Source organism: Oncorhynchus mykiss, chromosome 1, assembly GCF_057628025.1.
Source record: "Oncorhynchus mykiss isolate SJ-2025 chromosome 1, ASM5762802v1, whole genome shotgun sequence".
Lineage (NCBI taxonomy): Eukaryota > Metazoa > Chordata > Actinopteri > Salmoniformes > Salmonidae > Oncorhynchus > Oncorhynchus mykiss.
Window position 1 is genome coordinate 32,777,638 of NC_143022.1, and position 27,319 is coordinate 32,804,956.

At 43.8% G+C, this 27,319-nt stretch overlaps 1 protein-coding gene across 2 annotated transcripts in view; it reads left to right on the top strand.

Annotated features, from left to right (window-relative positions):
* LOC110521024 (transmembrane protein 266) overlaps positions 1-27,319 on the top strand; it is a 79,661-nt gene that overhangs the window by 19,481 nt on the left and 32,861 nt on the right. The window contains exon 3 of one of the 2 annotated variants that reach the window (XM_021598466.3): positions 2,460-2,654. The exons of the other annotated variant lie outside the window; for it this stretch is intronic. Coding sequence (XP_021454141.1) covers positions 2,460-2,654 — 195 coding nt within the window. The remainder of the gene's footprint in view (positions 1-2,459; positions 2,655-27,319) is intronic. 2 annotated transcript variants of the gene reach the window in all.

Here is a 27,319-nt window from a genome sequence, read left to right on the forward strand (position 1 = left end):
GTTCCACAGGGATGCTGGCACATGTTAACTCCAATGCGTCTCACAGTTGTGTCAAGTTGGCTGGATGTCCTGAGGGTGGTGGACCATTCTTGAGTCACACAGGAAACTGTTGAGCGTGAAAAACCAAGCAGCGTTGCAGTTCTTGACACACTCAAACCGGTGCACCTGGCACCTACTACCATACCCAATTCAATGGCACTTAAATATTTTGTCTTGCCCTTTCACCCTCTGAATGACACACATACGCAATTCATGTATCAATTGTCTCAAGGCTTAAACAATCTTTCTTTAACCTTCATCTACACGGATTGAAGTGGATTTAACAGGTGACATCACCTGGATTCACCTGGTCAGGTTATGTCAGTCTATCACACAAGTTATACAATGTGAATAGGTACTTTGTTATACTGTAGTGCAGGAATTCCCAAACTGGGGGGTACGCCAAATAAAAATGTGATTCACATTAAAAAAAAAAAACATTTTTTATATATTTTATATATCTTCACATTTTCAAACAGTACATTTATATTTTCCAATGGGGCTTTACATTTGGGTGATGTTTTTTTCTCACCTGAGTAGCCTCGTTTCACTGCCAAAAATAAAATGAAACCATCTAGTGTTCAGCAAAAAACAACACATTGTCAAATACAGATAGTCTAATCAAATAATTAACATCAGATCACATTAACCATTACTCTCTCGCGGGAAACCTTCACTCTTGCGCAGACATTTAGAAACGAAACATGACAATTTGAAAAATGAGCCACAGGAGTTTTTGGAGCGAGAATAAAGATGACTTTCGAGTAGTAAGACGTGTAAAAGCAACAGATACCATTAATAAGAAGGGGCTAGAAGCATCTTATATGGTGAGCTACCAAGTGGCCCCATACTATTGTGGAGGACTTAATTCTTCCTGCTGCCGCTGATATGGCTGGGACAATAGGCCAAAAAAACTATACAGACAATGGCTTCATCAAACAACACTGTTTCCCGACCCATCAGTGACATGGCAGGAGATGTTTTGAAACAATTACTGCTTAACATTCAAGCCAGTGAATTATATGCGTTACAGCTGGATGAGTCAACAGACGTGGCGGGCCTGGCACAGTTCCTGGTATATATCCGTTACGTTTATGGGGGGTCAATTAAGGAAGACATCCTCTTCTGTAAACTACTGGAAACCAGGACAACATGAGAGGATATTTTTAAGGTACTGGATAGCTTTGTGACATCAAATGGACTTTGGTGGTCAAGATGTGTTGGTATCTGTACTGATGGCACAAAAGCCATAGCCATAATGAACTCAAGCTTACGGACAATGTCAAATGTGATATAGCGAAGCACCTGAGTGAGCTGGGTGCACAATTGCACATGTACTTTCCCGAAACGGACGACACAAACAACTGGATTTGTTATCCCTTTCACGCCCTGCCTTCAGTCCACTTACTGATATCTGAACAAGAGAGCCTGAGTGAAATTGCAACAAGCGGCTCTGTGAAAATTGAATTTAATCAGATGCCACTGCCTGATTTATGGACAGGGCTGCATTCACGTTGCTATGTGAGAGTGGATTCTCAGCCCTCACTAGCATGAAAACTAAATACAGAGCCACAGACTGTGTGCGGAAAATGATTTAAGACTGAGACTCTCTCCAATACAACCCAACATTGCAGAGTTATGTGCATCCTTTCAAGCACACCCTTCTCATTAACCTGTGGTGAGTTATTCACATTTTTTGATGAACATATAAGGTCTTAAATTGAAGATGGCTAAATAAATAAAGAGCAAAATGATTGATTATTATATTATTATTTTTGCACTGGTCCTATAAGAGCTCTTTGTCACTTCCTACGAGCCGGGTTGTGACAAAAACTCAGACTCATTCTTATGTTTAATAAATGTTTTGAATAGTGTGGCAGGCTTACAATGATGGCAAAAAAACAACAATTGAGAGTTCAATGACCCTGGCGCAAGAGGGATTACGCAGCTGGAGGTTGAATGTTTGAAGGGGTACGGGGCTATAAAAAGTTTGGGAAAAACTGCTGTAGTGTATTGCAATATGCTGACATTTACATTTATATAATCAGGTTTCACTATCTCAGCTGCTTATTCAGGTCAAGCTCTTCTTAATAAGAGAAAATAGCATTGTTGTGGATGTTGTATCTGATTCACCATTTGAGGAAGTACAGTTTGTGTAACCCATCATCTGTTTCCATTATGTAGGCTGTAATGTATTATTGTCCCTACATACCAGTCAGTATCTCTGAAAAATGGGTTCTAATAGATATTGTCCCTTGCCTTTTGTAACTATTTTGTTGATCAGTGAAAGACCAAACTCTGAAGTACTTTACCATTAGATTGTGAGAGAAGATTCATTTGTTTAGTTGAATGTGTGAGTCCTGGGCCCTCCACTACTACTAACAGAGTATCCATGGTGTTACGTACGTTGTGTCCTCCAGGGCCCCTCCCCAGGCCCAGGCCAGAGCCTCAGAGCTGGAGGTGATCTCCCAGCAGGTGGAGGAGGACAACCAGTGTCAAAATCCAGTCCAGCTAGGCAGCTTTGCTTACAGAGACCTGCCTCTGGCCGCACTGGACATCTCCCTGGCCGGTTCCCAGCTCATCTCCAACCTGGACGAAGAGGACAACAGAGAGGGGTAGGTGGACACAGAGACCCGTCCCCTCTGTGTATCTGTGTAGGCCTAACCATCAGCCTGGACCTGGATTAGTCCAAGCTATGCTCAGTCCATTTTTTTTGTATAATGCAGTCATACTGTATATTAATCTTTGTTATATGCCTTCTTTCTCAGGTGAGATCATTCTTACACAGCCATAGATACGTAACTGGAAAGACAGCTAACCTTCACATTTTGCCATGGGTCAAAGAGAAAAATGTGCTGTTCATTTCCTGCTATACTATCCTGTGGTCAAACTCTGTAGCCACAGTATGCACTACGATGCATTGCATACATTAGATAGATTACAGGAGAGACTTGAGTGTGAGGATATTGTACAGAGATAGAGGGTGCAGAACATTTGCTTAGGCATGCTAGGAATATGTTATACATGCTGCTGTAGCCTAGTGGTGAAGCAAAAATAGAATAAAGACAATGTCACCATCTAAAACAAGCAATGTTTCTTGACTGAAAATGTGTCATTCCAGTCATCTGAATTGGTGCCATGAAATGTTCAACCAAAAGGATGCGACTACAGAGATTGTACCTAAAACATTTCCCCTGTGTTTTTGATAATTGTACAATTACAATAACTGACATAGAACTAAGCACAATCCATAACCAATATGACAGAGATAATGTCTGCTTTCATTCTCTATCATGCTAGTTTAGCTCATCATAATGATACCTGACATGCCATTGAATCACTCACATTCACCTCTCATTGTGGTGTAGGATAGTTTGAGGATACAGTATGTGTCTGTAGTGTCATCCTTGCATTGTCAAGATATTAACTGACATGCCAGTGAGCCTACACTATTCAGTGACATAATTTCTCTGTTATAAAAAGATTCCTCCCTTCAACGTGCACTTTTGGCTCAAAACAAACAGTGTTGTTAGCGTCACATTGTTCCTGAAATGTCAGGCGCTGGTGGCTGTGTTGTTGGGTGTGTTCTCTCTGCCCTTAGGCCCTGCTCGTCCTGGTTGGGTGTTTCTCACATGGCCCTATCACTGCGCTGCAAGCTGAGTGTGTACAGGACACACCCCCTCTTATTCTGCCAGTACTCTCAGGATGCGTGACTCGCAGGCTCGTTGGGCATTCTCGTCTGTGCAGAGAAAGTAGACATACACCATGAGCTTAATTAGAGCATCCGCCCGCCACGTCATTCAATGCCTGCTCTGTCAGCTGACATCACCACGCCCGGCTGGGACCTGGTCCGGCCCAGGGCTCTGTGGGAACCAAGGGGGGGACAGATGACCCCAGTCCCACGCCACACACCCAGTCCACAGAGTGCAGGAGCTGGCAGCGCTGGCATCACTTTGGGCACTCTCAGGAGAACGTGCCCATATGAAACTCTGTCACACCATGAGAAAGCACACAGCGATGTGAAAAAGTCATGGGATGCTAAGGTGCATCTCTAAGGGATTTTAGAAGTCTAACTTTTCTGGTAAAGTCTCTGGTTAAAATAGCTATTTGTTTTGATGAAAGGGATTGGAATGATTTTCTTAATTGGAATGATATTTCCCTCCAAGCCTGGGAAATATTATTTAGCCCTGTAGTGCCTTCATAGTAATCAGAATAGGCGGTGGTGCCAGTGAAGCTGGAGATATGGCATGTTCAACCTTTTTAGATTGGAATTTCAGATTTCCAAACCACAGGCATTCCAAGGCCTACGCGTCATCAGAGTTTCACTGTGGGCTCATGTTTCCATCCGTTGGAAGCATTCGTGAAAACAGAGAAATATGCAGCCACGTCACAATTTCTTGTTTACTCTGTGAGTTATGTCTGTAGCATTAGAGGAATGACAGAGCTAAGTTGGTATTGCACATTGCCATTCAGACTCATTGAAATAGTCAGACGCCCTAATGACTGAGTGTACATTCTGATTATTTATAAAGCATTGTTATCCCTACCCTCATGCACATTATGTTCCTTAACATCCTCTCAACCTTGTCTTAATACATTTATAAGAAAAATCTATGCATAATGAAGTGCTTTCTCTAAATGTAGACCCTTATGTCACGGTCAATATTTGGCATGAACACCGTAACTGATTATGTAACGTTCAAAATCACATTGGATTATTGTTTTCCTGATGCTGACTCATTTTTGTTCTTAGATGTCCATATCAGATTAGCTACTTAGTTCTACTAAACCAGACCTGACAGACATTCCAGAGAATAAATGAACGTTGTTTTAAAGCTGACACAAACACTGTAATTTGTCCACATGACTAAATATGGGTCTTCATATATGGGTCTTTCATCAAGTAATCAATAGCATACTATAACGTTGGTTGCTTAGCTGAATGGGTTTACCATCAGCCCTGGGTTTACCATCCATTTTCCAAGTAGATTTAACGTCATCACATCATTTTGGGGGGGTTTGAAATGACATGGAAGCAATGTTGATTTAGTTTTTGCCCAGTGAGAAGGCTTTAAAGAGGACTTCCCTTTGTTGTGCTCTGTATAGCTGTGAAACAGAAGAGAGTCTTATAGTGCATGTGGTGGGTTTTGCATTGTAGCGAGCTGCTGCACGTGGATCTCTATCAGCAGACGTGGGCGATTATGTAGGAGGTGGATGTTCTTGCGGACAACAGGGGGCACATGCAGTACTAGCAGATTCAGAGCAGTGATGAGTTCTGGATTTATTAATAGACTTCTTCATGGAGCTACCTTCTTGCCAAGAACATGCTAGAGACTACGGTGTTGTGGCGTGTTGCTTTCCACTCTTATCACCTTATTCACCCCTTCTGATTAACCTGTCATATGCTTTTGTCATGTTATGACGTTCAGCTTCTGAAAATCCACCAGCATCGTCACAGGGATGTGGCATAGAAAGACATATCCAAGCCTTTCATTGGTTATAAGACATATTGTAAAAAGGGTTGTTTTAAACACATTCTTACACACTTTAACGGTTTATGAGTGTAACCGGACTATGTATAGTGTGATCTGTTGGTCAAGATGTGAAGCTGCAGCATTAAGGTGAATTAGAGTGACGACCTTCCTTGTGGGTTGACCCTTCAAATCCAGACTTAGTTGAGTCCAGGTCCCTCCAGAGAATCTCCAGGCCTCTCCAGAGCTGAGCCAGGGGCCAGGGCTCCTCTCTGAGCTGCCAACCCGGGGCCCACAGCCCTCACTCGGTATATCATCTGTCAGACCAGCCTCCAGCCCCAATCCACCAACAGCAGCAACAGCAGCATATGCCACTAATCTCAACGGGGCCAATGTGTGAAGTGTGATGCGTCGCAGCAGTGACAGATGGTTAATCTGGGTCAATTTGTCGCTGTGACTGGAGGAGAGAGAGAGAGAGAGGAGGGACCTTCACCCTGCCTGCTCCCATACTCCCATGAATTAACAAAGCTGCCCGCCAAAGATTAGTGGGAAATGGCTCCATTTGCTGAATGTGGGTTTGCCTCTGACTTGTCTGTGACTATCATTAAATGAGAAGACTGTTATTTTATCAAATAAATTCTCTAGATTTAAAACGAATTATTTAAACGTGAATTAACTTCTTTCGGATCAGTGGAACGCTAGCGTCCCTCGACAACATCCGGTGAAATTGCAGAGCTTTCATAAAATCACAAGTGCAATACATCAAAATAAAGCTTAACTTGTTGTTAATTCAGCCGCCTTGTCAGATTTCAAAAAGGCTTTACGGCGAAAGCAAACCCTGCGATTATCTGAGGACAGTGCCCCGCATACCAACACATGGAAAACATATTTCAACCAGGCAGGTGCGACACAAAAGTCAGAAATAACAATATAATTCATGCCTTACCTTTGAAGATCTTCTTCTGTTGGCACTCCAAAATGTCCCAGAAACATCACAAATGGTCCTTTTGTTCGATAAATTCCTTCTTTATATCGGCAAAATGTCAATTTATTTGGCTCGTTTGATTCAGAAATACACCGGTTCCAACTCGCCCAACATGACCACAAAGTAGCGGATAGCGGATAAAAATAACGTGGAGAGAGCTCCAGTTCACGCACGCCACACAGAAGAGCCCACTTGGCTTGACACTCACAATGAACAGCCCTACTTCTTCATTTCTCAAAAGAAAAACATCAACTAATTTCTAAAGACTGTTGGCATCTAGTGGAAGCCATAGGAACTGCAACCAGGTCCTCATAAATATAGTTTCCCATAGAAAACCAACTGAAAACAAAGTGACCTCAATGTTTTGTTTACCTGGATGGTTTGTCCTTGGGGTTTCACCTGCCAAATAAGTGCTGTTATACTCACAGACATTATTTTAACAGTTTTAGAAACGTTATAGTGTTTTCTATCTAAATCTACCAATTACATGCATATCCCAGCTTCTGGGCCTGAGAAACAGGCAGTTTACTTGGGGCACGCTTTCCATCCAGACTTGAAAATACTGCTCCCTATCCCAATGAAGCTAAGAGATTACAAAGTTATAATTTTCAGAATATAACTATTCAGATATTTTATCTGCACGAACCCTAGCCAAAACAAACAGTAGATATTGGTTACTAACAATGATAGAAAAGTCCCTAGTGGGCTAAGCCGATATGACGGCTTGGTAGACAAAGGAAAGGGGTGGGGACTGAGAAAGAGCGGGAAAGACAACATGGATTCACTACACACAGTCTATAATTATAGTCATTGAAGTGCTAATCCTTTGCACGTGAACGGCCACTCATTCGAGAATAATTGCAATTTATATATTTACACCCGTATGTCTTTGTTGTCTTCTCTGTTGGAATCCTCGATCGTCCTGTAGAGTTCATCAGAGTCTCTGGTTAACTTTCCCAGAAGTTACAATGCCTTTCATGGTTGTAGGTGGCAAGAATGGATACTTCAGAGTACCATTCGGAAATGTTCTTATGTAATAGCTGCTTCGGCGGTTGACAGTATTCTCGTAATAGACTTATGTAATTTCTAGCTGCAGACTAGTAATTATGCGTCTAAGATTTGCTCTTATTCTGTAGTGATCAATAGTCTCAGAGTTTAACCATTTCCAGCTGTGTAGCCAAACTACAGCTGTTAGGTCTCCGTGGCCTATAGAATTGTAGCCATTCCAATGTGGGGACTCTGTCCCGGCGTTCTCTGACTTCTTAACCATTCGAGACGTCCGGCTTACCGTGGTTCTCTTTGGCAGAGTTGTAGTTTAAACCATTTCACATGAAGTGTCAGCTGCATGTTTTCTAGTCTGGTGTGAATTTCTTCAGGAGTGGGTTTTATACACTTCAGAAAAAAGGGCGGTCCATGACGCCTACGTACTGCCTATGCTCACGTGGGCGTGGCCATTGATTTGGTTAACTTTTTATATGAAAACCTGTACTCTCATTTAGAAGGTTAGCATCACAATACATCTTTTCACAAATAGTTTCATGTTTAATCACATACATTTCACAATATTTAGAGGTAAAGCTGACAGCTGGGAAATGTACACTTTAAGAGATACAGTTATGTGTGTTTCCTGCCCTTCATGAGATCACCAAATGGAACACACTTGTCATAACTGTCCCTTAAGTGTCCATGGACCATTTCCACATCCTCCAAAATATAAATATTGTTTAGTTCTCACATTTTGGGGATTAGGAGTTTTGAAGAAAATAAGTTATTTGTTTTGGTAGACTCTCTCAATACTGCATGGTAGTTTCTAAATAAAGGAAACACCAACATAAAGTGTCTTAATAGGGCGATGGGCCACCACGAGCCGCCAGAACAGCTTCAGTGCACCTCTGAAACTCTATTGGAGTGATGCAACACCCCTTCTTCCACAAGAAATTCCATAATTTGGGCTGAGGATACCATGAAATTGGCGAGAGAAAAAATATACACTGCCGTTCAAAAGAAGGCCAGCATCCCGGAGTTGCCTCATCACTGATGTTGAGACTGGTGTTTTGTGGGTACAATTTATTGAAGCTGTCAGTTGCGTACTTGTGAGGCGTCTGTTTCTCAAACTAAACAATCTAATGTACTTGTCCTCTTGCTCAGTTGTGCACCGGGGTCTCCCACTCCTCTTTCTTGTCTGTTTAGAGACGGTTTGCGCTGTTCTGTGAAGGGAGTAGTACACAGCATTGTACGAGATCTTCAGTTTCTTGGCAATTTCTCGCATGGAATAGCCTAGACATTTCTCAGAACAAAATTTTTTTTTAAAGTTATATATTTCTGGCCATTTTGCTGATGTTCCAGATACTCAACTAGTCTAAAGAAGGCCAGTTTTATTGCTTCTTTAATCAGAACAACAGTTTTCAGCTGTGCTAACATAATTGCAAAAGGGTTTTCTAATGATCAATTAGCATTTTAAAATGCAGAACTTGGATTAGCAAACAAAACGTGCCATTGGAACACAGGAGTGATGGTTGCTGATAATGGGCCTCTGTACACCTATGTAGATATTCCATTAAAAAATCAGCTGTGTCCAGCTACAATAGTCATTTACAAAATTTACAACAATGTCTACACTGTATTTCTGATCAATTGTATGTTATTTTAATGGACAAAAAATGTGCTTTTCTTTCAAAAACAAGGACATTTCTACGTGACCCCAAACGCTTGTAAGATGGCGCTGGAGCAGAAGGCAAACATTTTACATGCCCCCAAACGTTTGTGTTTTTTTGTTTGTTTATCTGCGTTGTTTGTAACAATTTTGTTTTTACTCATTTTGTACATAATGTTGCCGCTACCGTCTTTTATGATCGGAAATAACTTCTAGACATCAGGACTGCGATTACTGACCACTCACCGAGGCAGAGTATATACGGCTCCCTCTGGAACAGGCCCCGACCCCCGTGATCTGCGTGAAGAGGAGGCGTTGAAAGAGAGGCCGGACAGAGGGCTGCCTTCTGAGAATTTGAAGGCGATCGAATCAACCCCCACTTCCCTCAATTCTGCTAGAAAACGTGCAATCTTTGGACAATAAAATTGACGAGTTACTGGGAAGATTGAACTACCAACAGGACATTATAAACTGTAACATCTTATGCTTCATGGAGTCATGGCTGAACGACGACAATATCAACATACATCTGGCTGCTTATACGATGTACTGGAAGGATAGAACAGCGGCTGGTAAGACAAGGGGCGGTGGACTATGTATTTTTGTAAATAACAGCTGGTGCACTATATCTAAGGAAGTCTCAAGCTATTGCTCACCTGAGGTTGAGTATATCATGATAAGCTGTAGACCACACTACCTACTGAGAGTTCTCATCTGTATTCTTCGTAGCTGTTTACAAACCACCTCAGTCAGAGGTTGGCACTAAGATAGCATTGAATGAGCTGTATTCCGCCATAAGCAAACAAGAAAACACTCACCCAGAGGCGGCGCTCCAAGTAGCCGTGGACTTTAATGCAGGGAAACTTAAATCATTTTTAACAAATTTCCAGAGGGAAATTTACTCTGGATTACCTATACTCTACACACAGAGACGCATGCAAAGCTCTCCCTCGCCTTCCATTTGGCCTATCTGGACATAATTCCATCCTCCTGATTCCTGCTTACAAGCAAAAATTAAAGCAGGAAGCACCATTGACTAAATCAATAAAAACATGGTCATGAAACATATGTTAAGCTACAGGACTGTTTTGCTAGCACAGACTGAAATATGTTCTGGGATTCCTCCAATGGCATTGAGGAGTACACCACATCAGTCACTGGCTTCATCAATAAGCGTATCGATGACGTTGTCCCCACAGTGACCGTACGTACATACCATGTCGTGGAAATATTAGATCAATAATATTTCTCAAATACCAGGTCCTGTGAGTTCAAATAGACTTTATTACAAAGTAATATGAGCCGAGCTGGTTCATGAAGTAACTCCCTTTCCAGCCTTGGCGCACACTTTTCATACAGGTTTCATCCTTACGTCACACACATAGTAACTCCTCTTTATGTTAATGATTCATCCCCTCTGGCATTTTACCATCATTATATTTTTGCCTTTTTGCCTTGCCTAATTTTTGCTCGGTTTCACATTAGGGCATAGAAACATTAGGCCATAGCAATGGCACAAAAATAAACAGACATTCCCACTCTCAAGACAGGTGCATGTGTAACGGATGTGAAACGCTAGCTTAGTTAGCGGTGGTTCGCGCTAAATAGCGTTTCAATCGGTGACGTCACTTGCTCTGAGACCTTAGAAGTAGTTGTTCCCCTTGCTCAGCAAGGGCTTTTGTGGAGCGATGGGTAACGATGCTTCGTGTGTGACTGTTGTTGATGTGTGCAGAGGGTCCCTGGTTCGAGCACGGGTATGGGCGAGGGGGCGGTTTATAAAGTTGTACTGTTACATTGATGCTGTTGACCCGGATCACTGGTTGCTGCGGAAAAGGAGGAGGTCAAAAGGGGGGTGAGTGTAATGGATGTGAAACACTAGCTTAGTTAGCGGTGGTTCGCGCTAAATAGCATTTCAATTGGTGACGTCACTTGCTCTGAGACCTTGAAGTAGTAGTTCCCATTGCTCTGCAAGGGCCGCGGCTTTTGTGGAGCGATGGGTAACGATGCTTCGAGGGTGACTGTTGATGTGTGCAGAGGGTCCCTGGTTCGCGCCCGGATATGGGGGAGGGGACGGTCTAAAGTTATACTGTTACACATGTCTAATGGTGTCTAATGACCTAGACACACATATAGAGTGCACTTATCCTGCTGACTACTTCAAAATGTATAATGGGCACACATGTACTAGAAAATTCTCAATAGGCGTAACCATAGCAACAGTAAATAATAGGCCATAGCAATAGTACAAAAATAAACAGACATGTCCACTCCCCAGACAGGTGCATGTCTAATGGTGTCTAATGACCGAGACACACATATATAGAGTGCACTTATTTTACTCTAAGATGTCACACATGTTCTGTCCCAACACCCACTGCCTGGTGTATCTTGATGTACACTCAATCTCCAGAATTCAGCCCGCTTCCTTGGTTATCTCCGCTTTCACATGAGGAGATACACAATGCAACGCATGGGTCATTTCCTCACAACATAGACCCTCCTCTTATGGCAAGATCACTAAGATGTTACATTTGAATAACAGACCCCCCTTACTCCAATTGGTCTCCTAGTTACCAGCTACCAAGCCATGTGGCAGGAGTCCTCATAAACTGATGTCCCAACAATGCTACTAAAATAACCCCTGCTACTACTAACATGGCCCATGCCTATAGTCTCCTTCAATTACGGTCCCTACAGTGACTGCAATGAGAATATCTCCTGCATGTAATCTGTCAAATGTTCACCGGTTGTTAGAAATTGGGAAAGAGATTAATGGGTTGGAAGAATATCCAACCTAACAAAACTCTGAATCACAGGTTTCTTGAAAGTTTACCATAGTGTCTGAATTGCCATCACTATCTATTCTACTCTCACCATGATCTGGGTATGTGTAATGTTCAATTTAACTTAATTAACTCCCTATATTGTGCACAGTTAGCTGTCCTCCCTCTCCTATGAGCTATCGCCTGTAACAATATACAGTCTCTGGGCATTTATACTCCTCTATCAGCACAACCTTAATTTATGAGCCCCCACAGATCTTTACTGCAGTCACGTTCCATCCCACTTAACAGCCCTATGTAAACATTCTGTCTCAAACACCTCCTCCTGCTACAGATACATTTGCACATATATAATTCCATCTAACCCATGACACACTAGTCAATACTCTTCCTAATGCACTTCTTTAATTATAAACATACTACAACATTCTCAAATCAATTAGTCAATATACATCAATCCCTCCTCTGGAACATTGATCACTCTGATGCTCCACAAAACCTAATAAACATATTGACTTGAAAAGGAAAGAGAAAAAAAATTCATGTTTAATAACTTCACATCACTCATTGATGGGACTTAAACTACAATTCTGATTACATGGTTAAACAAAAGAGAACAAAAAACTTAATGGTTAACCCAAGTTATCATTCAGTGAACTTCCCTGTCGGAGGACACTTAGAAATAAGGTTTCTGGAGCCTCCCTTGGCCTAATAAATTTGAGCAGTGCCGTCACCCCTTTCTGTTGCTGTTAATACCTCTTCTCATTACAGCCCCCCTTTGGCCCTGTTTTCCTGTTGCAAGTGGCCTGGTAATGAAAGATCAGTATCACAATGCATCCGTAGTCTATATTGTTCGCAGTGTGTAGACCCCCCCTGTCTTTCTCCTGGCACTTAGCATTCCAGCGTGTCTTTTTCAGATATCGTTTACAGTTCATCTTCCCAACGGCACATGTAACTCTTGCCTGTCCCATTTGATGGCCCTTGATAATGTCCCAATTTAAATTTCAAAATAGACACATCCGTTTCTCCCACATACACGAGTCTCTCACCTGAGCCATTCTCTCTTCACGCTCACTCAACACGCTCTCTCAACACTCCTGCCCCGGTTTATAGCTCGGATTCAAGTAGAAGTGTTAAAAGTCACTGTCGTATTGCATGCCTTTGTCGCTCTTTCTTCAGCCGGTTAGGGAGGGTGTTGAGGTTCACATACACTGTTTGTGGTCAAATTATTCCTACCATGCATTAAGACACGATCTGACGTCACCTCCATGATAACCTAAAAAAAACATAGATCAGAACAACAGTTTAGTTCAATTCATTTCTGTTTCAGGAAATCCAGACAAGCATTGACTATATTACAAATTATTCAGTAACCTTTTCTTAATAACGTTATCTCTATGACAAATGTCGAAGAGCATAACAGCATACTGTTACTACTAAAACCATTTTCAAAATTAGTTTATACTATCTTATTTTACTGGCAATCTCTCGGAAGAGTTACCAGATCAGAAAGTTATCACCCTAACGCCTCACCGAAATCCCACATTCCATAAATCCCAATCTGGTTAAATTTGTATCGAAACAAAAAAACGATATATAAAATCAGCAACTTACATATCACACTCCATTTGGAGTAACTGTCATCCCTTCTTAACATATATCTTTCCTTCTATATGCAGACGGACAAAGTACATTTGTAGATTTACCCAAAGAACAGGATCCCAGGAAACTGGTAATTTTCCCATTTGAACACATGATTCAAAACAACATGTTGAATAAAATATTAACCCATTTGAATAACTAATCAACTTAGAACTACAACAGTAATGGTACCACTCTTATTAGAGACTGGTGTTTCACATTCATTTTATAATTAAATCCTACCTGTTCCTGTCATTTCTAGTGAGATGAATCAGGCCTCACCATTAAAATATTTCCTCTCCCTTTTCTTTCCCTGATCTTCCGAAACCATTTAAACAGCTTTCAAAGCATTTTCATCCTTCTGCATACCTAATTTAAAACTGAATTGAAAAAAAAAACATCCAAAATAGATCCCACAGTATCAACACCACTAACGCATATTCATAACCGGTAAATTGTGTGTGTGTGTGTGTGGTAAACCATATGACAAAAACAAACAAATATGGCCAGGCCTTATTTCATTTAGTAACCCCACTTTAACACCGAATCCGGATAACTATATACAGTTGAAGTTGGAAGTTTACATACACTTCGGTTGGAGTCATTAAAACTAATTTTTCAACCACTCCACAAATTTCTTGTTAACAAACTATAGTTTTATCAAGTCCGTTAGGACAACTACTTTGTGCATGACAGAACATTTGTTTACAGACAGATTATTTCACTTATAATTCATGGCTTTAGAAGCTTCTGATCGGCTAATTGACATCATTTGAGTCAATTGGAGGTGTACCTGTGGATGTATTTCAAGGCCTACCTTCAAACTCATTGCCTCTTTGCTTGACATCATGGGAAAATCAAAAGAAATCAGCCAAGACCTCAGAAAATAAATTCTAGACTGCCACAAGTCTGGTTAGTCCTTGGGAGCAATTTCCAAACGCCTGATGGTACCACGTTCATCAGTACAAACAATAGTTTGCAAGTATAAACACCATGGGACAGCACAGCCGTCGTACCGCTCAGGAAGGAATAAATCATTCTCTCTACTATTATTCTGACAAAGTGGTGATCCTAACTGACCTAAGACAGGGAATTGTTACTCTGATTAAATGTCAGGAATTGTGAAACACTGAGTTTAAATGTATTTGGCTAAGGTGTATGTAAACTTCTGACTTCAACTGTACCTATCAAACTGCTATATTTCACTAACCACTCTCCCAAGACCATAGCCTCAAGAAACATTTCAAAGAGAGATAATGAAAACCCCTCCTCTTCTGGAAAAGAAAGTGTACATTTAGTTAGCATTCACTGTGCTACATCTTAATCAGCCATCCCAAAGTATTATTTATGAACCAAACATGATAATGGTAAATCCACACTCCTTACTCCAATCATTAAATGTTTGTTTTAATCCACCCAATTCTTTATTTAGCATGTACTACCCTTAGACACAATTCACTCCCATATGGTATTATATGATTGGTCACTCTCTTCCTTAACCATGTACAATTATCCTGGTATCATTACTAGACCAATGTCCATTCACCATATGTAATAGCTGTTTCACCTTAGATTGTTCCTGTTAACCTTTCTAAACGTAATACTTTTTCCTGTCGCAAATGTAGTCAATTTCTCATCTTAAGGAATCAGTGATATTTGATCCCAAGCATCTAATAAAAAGTTGTCTCCCTTAATTAGCATACATACTGTATTGGACTTCCATCACTCCTGGAAGCAAGAATCCTACTCAAGACACATCAGATAATACTGTCATGTATTGTCATGTTGTGTCTTTCTGTCCTTTCCTTTCACCCTGTCTCCCTCTGCTGGTCGTATTAGGTTACCTTTTCTCCCCCGCTTTCCCCCAGCTGTTCCTTGTCTCCTCCTGACTACCTCGTCACCCCGTTTCCCACCTGTTCCCTTTTTCCCTCTGATTAGTCCCCTATATCTCTCTCTGTTTTTGTTCCTGTCCTTGTCGGATTCTTGTTTGTTGTGTTTCATGCCTGAGCCAGACTATCGTCATGTTTGCTGTAACCTTGTCCTGTCCTGTCGGAATCTGCCGGTCTATCTGAGCCTACCTATGTTTGGTTATTAAAGAAGCTCTGTTTAAGTTAGTTCGCTTTTGGGTCCTCATTCACTCACCGTAACAGAAGAATCCGACCAAGAATGGACCCAGCGACTTCGGATCCTCTCCACTCAGCCGTCGAGATCCAGGGAGCGATGCTAGGCAGACACGAGCAGGAATTGTCTGCTGCTCGACATGCCGTTGAGACCCTGGCCACCCAAGTCTCCAACCTCACAGAACAGGTTCACCATCTCCGCCTCGATCCACCGGCCACTTCCAGGGCTTTCGAATCTCCGGAGCCCAGAATCAATAACCCGCCGTGTTACTCTGGGGAGCCCACTGAATGCCGCTCGTTCCTCACCCAGTGTGATATTGTGTTTTCTCTCCAGCCCAACACTTACGCCAGGAGCACTGCTCGTGTCGCCTACGTCATATCTCTCCTTACTGGACGGGCTCGTGAGTGGGGCACGGCAATCTGGGAGGCAAGGGCTGAGTGTACTAACCAGTATCAGGACTTTAAGGAGGAGATGATACGGGTTTTTGATCGATCTGTTTTTGGGGAGGAGGCTTCCAGGGCCCTGTCTTCCCTATGTCAAGGCAATCGATCCATAACAGACTACTCTATTGAGTTTCGCACTCTTGCTGCCTCCAGTGGCTGGAACGAGCCGGCTTTGCTCGCTCGTCTTCTGGAGGGTCTCCGCGCAGAGGTAAAGGATGAGATTCTCTCCCGGGAGGTTCCTTCCAGCGTGGATTCCTTGATTGAACTCGCTATTCGCATTGAGCGACGGGTTGATCTTCGTCACCGAGCTCGTGGAAAGGAGCTCGCGTTCTCCGTTGCCCCCCTCTCCGCATCACTACCATCTTCCTCTGCCGGCTCGGGAGCTGAGCCTATGCAGCTGGGAGGTATCCGCATCTCGACTAAGGAGAGGGAACGGAGAATCACCAACCGCCTCTGTCTCTATTGCGGTTCTGCTGGTCATTTTGTCACTTCATGTCCAGTAAAAGCCAGAGCTCATCAGTAAGCGGAGGGCTACTGGTGAGCGCTACTACTCCTGTCTCTCCTTCAAGATCCTGCACTACCTTGTCGGTCCATCTACGCTGGACCGGTTCGTCAGCTTCCTGCAGTGCCTTAATAGACTCTGGGGCGGAGGGCTGTTTTATGGACGAGACCTGGGCTCGGGAACATGACATTCCTCTCAGACAGTTAAGGGAGTCCACGGCCTTGTTCGCCCTGGATGGTAGTCCTCTCCCCAGGATTCAGCGTGAGACGCTACCTTTAACCCTCACTGTTTCTGGTAATCATAGCGAAACCATTTCTTTTTTGATTTTTCGTTCACCTTTTACACCTGTTGTTTTGGGCCATCCCTGGCTAGTTTGTCATAATCCTTCCATTAATTTGTCTAGTAATTCTATCCTCTCCTGGAACGTCTCTTGTCATGTGAAATGTTTAATGTCTGCTATCCCCCCTGTTTCCTCTGTCTCTTCTTCACAGGAGGAGCCTGGTGATTTGACAGGGGTGCCGGAGGAATATCACGATCTGCGCACGGTGTTCAGTCGGTCCAGGGCCACCTCTCTTCCTCCACACCGGTCGTATGATTGTAGTATTGATCTCCTTCCGGGAACCACTCCCCCCCGGGGTAGACTATACTCTCTGTCGGCTCCCGAACGTAAGGCTCTCGAGGATTATTTGTCTGTAGCTCTTGACGCCGGTACCATAGTCCCCTCCTCCTCTCCCGCCGGAGCGGGGTTTTTTTTTGTCAAGAAGAAGGACGGGTCTCTGCGCCCCTGCATAGATTATCGAGGGCTGAATGACATAACAGTTAAGAATCGTTATCCGCTTCCTCTTATGTCTTCAGCCTTCGAGATCCTGCAGGGAGCCAGGTTTTTCACTAAGTTGGACCTTCGTAACGCTTACCATCTCGTGCGCATCAGGGAGGGGGACGAGTGGAAGACGGCGTTTAACACTCCGTTAGGGCACTTTGAATACCGGGTTCTTCCTTTCGGCCTCGCTAACGCTCCAGCTGTCTTTCAGGCATTAGTCAATGATGTCCTGAGAGACATGCTGAACATCTTTGTTTTCGTTTACCTTGACGATATCCTGATTTTTTCACCGTCACTCCAGATTCATCTTCAGCACGTTCGACGTGTCCTCCAGCGCCTTTTAGAGAATTGTCTTTTTGTGAAGGCTGAGAAGTGCACTTTTCATGCCTCCTCCGTCACATTTCTCGGTTCTGTTATTTCCGCTGAAGGCATTAAGATGGATCCCGCTAAGGTCCAAGCTGTCATTGATTGGCCCGCCCCTAAGTCACGCGTCGAGCTGCAGCGCTTTCTCGGCTTCGCGAACTTCTATCGTCGTTTCATCCGTAATTTCGGTCAGGTGGCAGCTCCTCTCACAGCCCTTACTTCTGTCAAGACGTGCTTTAAGTGGTCCGTTTCCGCCCAGGGAGCTTTTGATCTCCTCAAGAATCGTTTTACATCCGCTCCTATCCTTGTTACACCTGACGTCTCTAGACAGTTCGTTGTAGAGGTTGACGGGCGTGGGAGCCATTCTTTCTCAGCGCTCCCTCTCTGACGACAAGGTCCACCCATGCGCGTATTTTTCTCATCGCCTGTCCCCGTCGGAACGTAACTATGATGTGGGAAACCGCGAACTGCTCGCCATCCGGTTAGCCCTAGGCGAATGGCGACAGTGGTTGGAGGGGGCGACCGTTCCTTTTGTCGTTTGGACTGACCATAGGAACCTTGAGTACATCCGTTCTGCCAAACGACTTAATGCGCGTCAGGCGCGTTGGGCGCTGTTTTTCGCTCGTTTCGAGTTCGTGATTTCTTATCGTCCGGGCTCTAAGAACACCAAGCCTGATGCTTTATCTCGTCTCTTCAGTTCTTCAGTAGCCTCCACTGACCCCGAGGGGATTCTCCCTGAGGGGCGTGTTGTCGGGTTGACTGTCTGGGGAATTGAGAGGCAGGTAAAGCAAGCGCTCACTCACACTCCGTCGCCGCGCGCTTGTCCTAGGAACCTTCTTTTCGTTCCCGTTCCTACTCGTCTGGCCGTTCTTCAGTGGGCTCACTCTGCCAAGTTAGCCGGCCACCCTGGCGTTCGGGGTACGCTTGCTTCCATTCGCCAGCGTTTTTGGTGGCCCACCCGGGAGCATGACACGCGTCGTTTCGTGGCTGCTTGTTCGGTCTGCGCGCAGACTAAGTCCGGTAACTCCCCTCCTGCCGGCCGTCTCAGGCCGCTTCCCATTCCCTCTCGACCGTGGTCTCACATCGCCTTAGATTTTGTCACCGGACTGCCTTCGTCAGCGGGGAAGACTGTTATTCTTACGGTTGTCGATAGGTTCTCTAAGGCGGCTCATTTCATTCCCCTTGCTAAGCTTCCTTCTGCTAAAGAGACGGCACAAATCATCATCGAGAATGTTTTCAGAATTCATGGCCTTCCGTCAGACGTCGTTTCGGACAGAGGTCCGCAATTCACGTCTCAATTTTGGAGGGAGTTTTGCCGTTTGATTGGGGCTTCCGTCAGTCTCTCTTCCGGCTTTCACCCCCAGTCTAACGGTCAAGCAGAACGGGCCAATCAGACTATTGGTCGCATCTTACGCAGTCTTTCTTTTCGCAACCCTGCGTCTTGGTCAGAGCAGCTCCCCTGGGCAGAATACGCCCACAACTCGCTTCCTTCGTCTGCGACCGGGCTATCTCCTTTTCAGAGTAGCCTCGGGTACCAGCCTCCGCTGTTCTCATCTCAGTTCGCCGAGTCCAGCGTCCCCTCCGCTCAGGCTTTTGTCCAACGTTGCGAGCGCACCTGGAAGAGGGTCAGGTCTGCACTTTGCCGTTATAGGACGCAGACTGTGAGGGCTGCTAATAAGCGTAGAACTAAGAGTCCTAGATATTGTCGCGGTCAGAGAGTTTGGCTCTCCACTCAGAACCTTCCCCTTAAGACGGCTTCTCGCAAGTTGACCCCGCGGTTCATTGGTCCGTTCCGTATTTCTCGGGTCATTAATCCTGTCGCAGTTCGACTTCTTCTTCCGCGATACCTTCGTCGCGTCCACCCGGTCTTCCATGTCTCCTGTATTAAGCCCGTTCTTCGCGCCCCCGCTCGTCTTCCCCCCCCCCCCCCCATCCTTGTCGAGGGCGCACCCATCTACAGGGTCCGCAGGATTTTGGACATGCGTCCTCGGGGCCGTGGTCACCAGTACCTCGTTGATTGGGAGGGGTACGGTCCTGAGGAGAGGAGTTGGGTTCCCTCTCGGGACGTGCTGGACCGTGCGCTGATCGAGGATTTCCTCCGTTGCCGCCAGGTTTCCTCCTCGAGTGCGCCAGGAGGCGCTCGGTGAGTGGGGGGGTACTGTCATGTATTGTCATGTTGTGTCTTTCTGTCCTTTCCTTTCACCCTGTCTCCCTCTGCTGGTCGTATTAGGTTACCTTTTCTCCCCCGCTTTCCCCCAGCTGTTCCTTGTCTCCTCCTGACTACCTCGTCACCCCGTTTCCCACCTGTTCCCTTTTTCCCTCTGATTAGTCCCCTATATCTCTCTCTGTTTTTGTTCCTGTCCTTGTCGGATTCTTGTTTGTTGTGTTTCATGCCTGAGCCAGACTATCGTCATGTTTGCTGTAACCTTGTCCTGTCCTGTCGGAATCTGCCGGTCTATCTGAGCCTACCTATGTTTGGTTATTAAAGAAGCTCTGTTTAAGTTAGTTCGCTTTTGGGTCCTCATTCACTCACCGTAACAAATACAGTGTTCCATTAAGTGGATTCGACCCCATCTAAAATAAACAATCCCAGAACCCCTTTCTGGTAATCCTATCAGTTTAACCTGTTGCATTAATTTAGTAAAATGCAAAACTGTTGTCCAACACATGTAGAACCTTCAAAAAGTTGGAGCTGTCTCATCAGCTTATTAACAGTCAATACTTATTTCATTCTACTTTTATTACTGGACACTGTTCCACTTAATGGAAACAGATTATCATTTTAGAATACATTAACTTCCTGCTCAAATTCACTGGTGTTACCTAACTTACCCACTGCCTGCTCCCTTTCAACCGCAGCGACTCTTTTTTACAATCTCAAGGCTCAATCCCTCTACTCATCATTTAACCTTGTATTGGACCTCAGCTTTTCAAATTACTAAAATATTGCATCATTAAAGTGCTAAAAAAACACTAATGACATATTACTATTCACATACTGTCAACACTCTACATTTACATCAAGCCTCCTTATCAATAGGACTATATTTGTATCACTAACCACTGCTTCACACTGTCGTGGACATTTCCTGTATTACCAAATCATGAGAGAGCAAACCACACACAAGTCAGAGTTATCATAAAGTCCATCTTTAATTATATGAGCTTCACCATAGCCCTGTGACTCTCAGATCAATTCAGTATCATAAATTAATTCTCTGAGAGTGTCAACATAATGGCAACTGAGATCCTTTATAGCAAAGACACACCCATCTAAACTCACATGACAAATAACAGATCTTAGAAACATTATACAAAGAAACAAAATCCTATAGCCAGACAGCATTAGCTATAAATTATCCTTCAGTTTGCCCTCTTAGACAAAGTTTTTATCTCGTTCTTGGTACCATTTAGGACCAAAACATTACCTCATCCAATGGCACATATCAATTGTCAATTTCTAGATACTCCCATAAAAAATACAACCCCTCCTGGACAAGCTTACAGAGAGAAGTGACTGGCACACAGACATTGTGGAGTCACCTAACTGGTTCACCATTAATCACACCATCCCTTCACATGGTTTAGGAATAGTTACAGACACATTCACAGATAAGACTAACCCGACCTCTCCCCTCTCTGGGCCCAAGTAACCTTTCCCACATAAGCATGCTTGTGAAAATGTATAAAACATCTTATTTATCATTGTTACCTAAAGGATTCTGATTCTGCTACCACAACACTCATTAAACATAGATTTTTTTTACGATTAACCTGTATTGCGCCAAATGTAGAAAATACATCAGCCAATTGTTAATCAATCCAAACAATTCAAATTCGAAATTCTTACTTTCCAATTGACTAACTCTCATTTGTTACCTTCACCAGTCTACATCTCTTCCCTTAAACTCAGAAAGCTCTGTACAGTCTCAACCATACTCTACCTCTGTCTTTCTGCTAACGTTTATGTTACCAGGTGAATTTTTTTAATTTAAATTATAGTCAAAACAAGCATAACTTCTACTTTTCACAGAGGCCACTTTAATTACTCGTATCTCTTCCTCCCTTTCGTCAATTCAATAAATCTATTTTTAGAATAAAATGAAACTAAGTCTCATAAATTTAAACTACTAGGGTTTTCTTCTTGAGTTGCATGGTTCTCGAAGCTCCCAAATATGTTCTCTTGTTTTCGCCAGTTGTACTTTACCATAGCTATAATTCCTTGTGACCCTGCTCTACCACATAGTTTACTAATGTGGCGAGGTTTGGCATATGAGTTTCTTCATCTTTTTACGCCAACAACAAATACACTACCTTACATATTGTATCAACACAGAACCCCAAAATCTACACCCTTTAGTGATTGTTTGAATGTGGCGTGATACAAAGTTTGACTATTTTTAAACATCATTCATGCTCTCGCCCATATATACTGCCCATTCTAACATGTTGCCTAATATCCACTGTCCTTGATTCTCACACGGATTACTCAACCCTGCTCTGCTAAGAAGCAGGGTTGATCAAAACTCTCTGATTCATAATGCATAATTATTTTCTTGCCAAAAGGCAGTCAAGCACTCAAGCTAACTGGCTGAAGTTGGCTAGCTAATTTAGCTAACGCTACTTCTAGACACAACCAAGAGAATACATCTTCACTCTCCATTCTACTCAACTCGCAGGGCTGGTTAGGCTCTTTACATGTTTGTTAAAAACGTTGGTGACTAAATGTGCTGCTGGCAATAATTCAAATTACGTTATTTCCCTGACGTTTACTGACACCGGCCATATTCAACCCGGCATTGAGCATTCGTAAATTCGTAAGTTTTCTGCACTCTGGTACATCCAAACCAGTGCTTTGAAATTCAAACAAAATAGCCTGAGCAACTTTACCAAGTACCCCATTTTACAATATCCATACTCAAATAATGCGGTTAGTGCAATTACACTGATAGAACGCTAACTTCAATACGCTGATATATTGATTATATCTGGTTTTATGTGATTGTGCCGAGTCATAATTTCCTCCCTGAATTCTTTTTTTGATTTGAATTCTCCATTAGCAGGGAAATGTTCCCTAATATGATCCTTTTTGCTCAATTCTTTCCATATTCAAGCCAAATTGGTAAAATTCTTGTGCGCTTCTTTCAGCGACTCCATGGTTTTAAAATAATCCTCTAGCTTCATATTACAGAGAAAAACGGGGCCGTTTGTCGACATATGAATAGTTATTATTCCCAAACCTCTCCCTACTGTGTCTAGGGTGTTATAGATTTCTTCACTCCCGTCTATATTTCACACCTTCTATTAACTATTTTCCAAGCCTCTCCCTATTTTCCTGTGGTATTTGTATTTATTATTTTCTCCCTAGTTTTGTTTTATTATGCTATTCACTTTATTAAAACCACTTTCTTTCTCTTGTTCTTAGATTTCTCCCTACTATTCCAGGGCTAAATCTTTCTAACGGTCTGTTTAAGCCCTGGATGGCTTGACCACACTCTATTCCCTCCTATTTATATCCACATTATTTTTCTTTCTCTGATTATTGTACTCGGTCTATTGGTTATTGCCCCTGTCTCTAGGTTTTTATAATTGTTCTCCCTTTTTGAGTATATTCTTACTTCAAATGCCACGGTCTGACACAATGTCCTCCGGGATCCCGTAGTGCCAGAAGACGTGTGTAAAAAGAGCCTAGGCAGTTTGCATGGCCGACGGGAGTCCAGGCAGAGGAAGGAGGCGACAAGCTTTGGAAAACCAATCCACAACGACGAGAACAGTGGTGTTCCCCTGGGAGGGTGGAAGGACAGTGACAAAGTCCACCGAGAGGTGAGACCAGGGTTGTTGTGGAACCGGCAGGGGAAGGAGCTTTCCATGGGGGAGGTGTCTGGATGTCTTAGACTGGGCACAACCAGGAAGTCCCTAGACAAGGTGGGCCACCAGTAGTTTTCAGTCAAGCAGGCAATGATACGGCCTATCCCAGGATGGCCCGACACAGGTGCCGTGTGCGCCCAGGTAAGGAGGCGGTCCCGCACCCCCGTGTGCATGTAGGCGTGGTTCTCCGGGCACTGTAGAGTTGTGGTTTCCGTACGCAGGGCCTGCCATATGTCGGCGGCCACGTCCCACACCACTGGCACAATCATACGGAACGGAGGGATGATGGGGGTCTCCTCTCCCTACATCATAGAGGCGAGACAGGGAGTCTTCCTTCACGTTCTTCGAGCCTGGCCTATAAGAAAGTGTAAATTGGAACCTGGCGAAGAATACAGCCCATCTGGCCTGTCTCGGGTTTAGCCTCTTTGCTGTCCTGGTGGGGCTGCAGGTAGCCTAGTGGTTAGAGCATTGGACTAGTAACCGAAAGGGTGTAAGATCAAATCCCCGAGCTGACAAGGTAAAAATCTGTCGTTCTGCCCCTGAACAAGGCAGTTAACCCACTGTTCCTAGGCCATCATAGAAAATAAGAATTTGTCCTTAACTGACTTGCCTAGTTAAATAAAGGTTACATTTAAACAATAATAATGTACTCCAGGTTGCGGTGGTGCGTCCACATCAGGAAAGGGTGTTTGAACCCCTCCAGCCAGTGCCTTCAGAGCCTTCATCGACCGCCAATAGTTCCCAGACCCGTACGTCGTAGTTCCTCTGGGTGGGGCTCAGCTGCTTGGAGTAAAAGGCGCAGTGCCGCAGCTTTGGAGTGGTTCCGGTGCAATGGGACAGCACTGCCCCAACTCCTACTTCAGAGGCATCCACACCGACAATGAAGGGGAGTGAGTGGTCGGGATGTGACAGCACGGGAGCAGTGATGAAGTGTGCCTTCGGCGTCCCGAACGCCATCTCTGCCTCCACCATCCAATGAAGCTGCTGGAGACCTCTCAGCAGGGAGGTAAGAGGTGTGACCACCGTGCTGAAGCCCCGGAAGAACCTTGGGAAATAGTTGGCGAAACACAGGAATACCTGGACTGCTTTCATGGCGTTGGGGATGGGCCATGACCTGACTGCGCTGACACGTTGCTCCTCCATCTCCACTCCCTTCGTGGATATGAGGTAGCCATGAAAGGACACAGACTGCTGGAAAAACAAAAAATGTCTTGTTTAACTTCTTACGGATCATTGGGACGCTTCCGTCCCACCTGGCCAACATCCGGTGAAATTGCAGAGCGCCAAATTCAAATGACAGAAATCGTAATATTAAACATTCATGAAAATAGAAGTGTCATACATCATTTAAAAGCTTAACTTCTCGTTAATCCAGCCGCGTTGTCAGATTTCAAAAAGGCTTTACAGAAAGTACACCATGCGATTATCTGAGGACAGCGCCCCGCACACAAAAGCGTTACATACATTTTCCAACCAAGCAGATGCGTCACGAAAGTCAGAAATAGCAATAAAATAAATCACTTACCTTTGAAGATCTTCATCTGTTTGCAATCACAAGGGTCCCAGCTACATAAAACATTGTCCTTTTGTTCAATAAAGTCCTTCTTTATATCCCAAAAAAGTCTGTTTCAATGGCGCGCTTGACTCAGTAATCCACCGGTGTCCCTCGTTCAAAATGCATACAAAATGAATCCCGTAAGTTACCAATAAACTTCTTCTAAACAAGTCATACAACGTTCCTAATCAATCCTCAGGTACCCTATTATGTAAATAAACGATACAATTTAAGACGTAGAATACCGGAGATCATTACCGTAGATAAATAATGAAGTACACACACTCACCGGAACGCGCTACAAACACTACAGACAAAATGGGAGCCACTTAGAAAAACTATAAATTCTAGCTCATTTTTCAAAAAAACAAGCCTGAAACTCTTTCTAAAGACTGTTGACATCTAGTGGAAGCCCTAGGAACTGCAATCTGGGAGGACTTCCTTTTATATTCCCATCCCAGCCATTGTAATCAGAGGTGAGCTGAAAAATAAAATTCTGGATGGATTGTCCTCGGGTTTTCGCCTGCCATATCAGTTTTGTTATACTCACAGACATTATTTTAACAGTTTTAGAAACTTTAGAATGTTTTCTATCCAATACTACCAAGTATATGCATATCCTAGCTTCTTACTCAGGCAGTTTACTTTGGGCACCTAATTCATCCAAACTTCCGAATACTGCCCCCTAGCCCGAACAAGTTAACATATAGATTATGCTCCAACCATCTTCACAGCACAGATCTGACTAACGAGACATGCTGGGCACAGTCAGCAGAATAGACCAAAATGTTGTTTTTATAAACCACTACGCTCCTTACCAGCATGTCCCGAAACACTTCGTTAAGAAAGGTCTGGAAGACTGAAGGAGCATTAAACAAATGCTCGTAATGTCCCGTGGTCGTGGAAAAGGCCGTTTTCCATTCGTTGCCTGCACGAATGCGCACCAGGTTGTAGGTGCTCCTCAAGTCCAGTTTTGTGAAGTGCTGCGTCCCATGCATTTGTTCGATTATGGTTGGGATGAGGGGTAAAGAATAGTTGAACTTCACAGTGGCTTTATTTAGTGTTCGATAGTCAATGGAGGGGAGCAGTCCCCCATCTTTCTTCTTAACAAAAAAATACGCTTGAGGAGGCTGGTGACGTAGAGGGGCGGATAAAACCCTGCTGGAGGCTCTCCTGTACGTAGATCTCCATGGCCTCGGTCTCCGCATAGGAGAGGGGATAGACATGTCCTCTCGGAAGGGCTGCGTCAGACAGCAGGTCAATGGCACAGTCCCAGGGGCGATGAGGAGGCAGGTATGTAGCCTGGGTCTTAGAGAAAACCCAGTGCAGATCCTGGAATTTCTCTGGTAATTCCACTTAAATGGCGTTGTCTGGACTTTCCACCATAGTAGTGTTGACTGACACTCCTGCGACCAACCCAGCAGTCTCCTCTCGGACCAGGAAATAACAGGGTTACCCCAACTCAACCAGGGGAGACTTAAAACAACGGGGTGCGTGGGGGTGTCTATAATCAAAAAGGTGATCTGTTCTGAATGAGTGTTAAAGGTCAGCAGAGTAACGGGAAAAGTGATGTGATGTATGAGCCCTGTCCCTATTGGACAATTATCCAAAGCTCGAACCGGAATGGGTGACTGTAGGGGAACCAAAGGAATGCGTAATGCAGTAACATGTAGCACCAAAAACTTGAAATAAAACAGAGCATAGGTAATCACAAGACCAATGGACCTAGGACAATGATCGACAAGGACAATGGAGAAAAGAGGGCACATATATACACATACTAATCAGACGGAATGGGAACCAGGTGTGTGTAATGAGACAAGACAGTCCGAGGTTGGTGGTAATGAAACAGTTCAGTGACGCCTCGACCTCCGGAGCTGGTGAACAGAATGAGCAGCAGCACCAGGGGGATCCGTGACAATATAGTTTCCTTAACTGATGTTACTTTGAAAAAGTAACTACATTCAAACTGCTTTATGAACAATTATCATATCGAAATCTGAAATGTCAAGAACAGATCACCATGGAGTCAGATGTTAGTAGAATTAGTCATTTAGCCTATTAAACACAAAAAC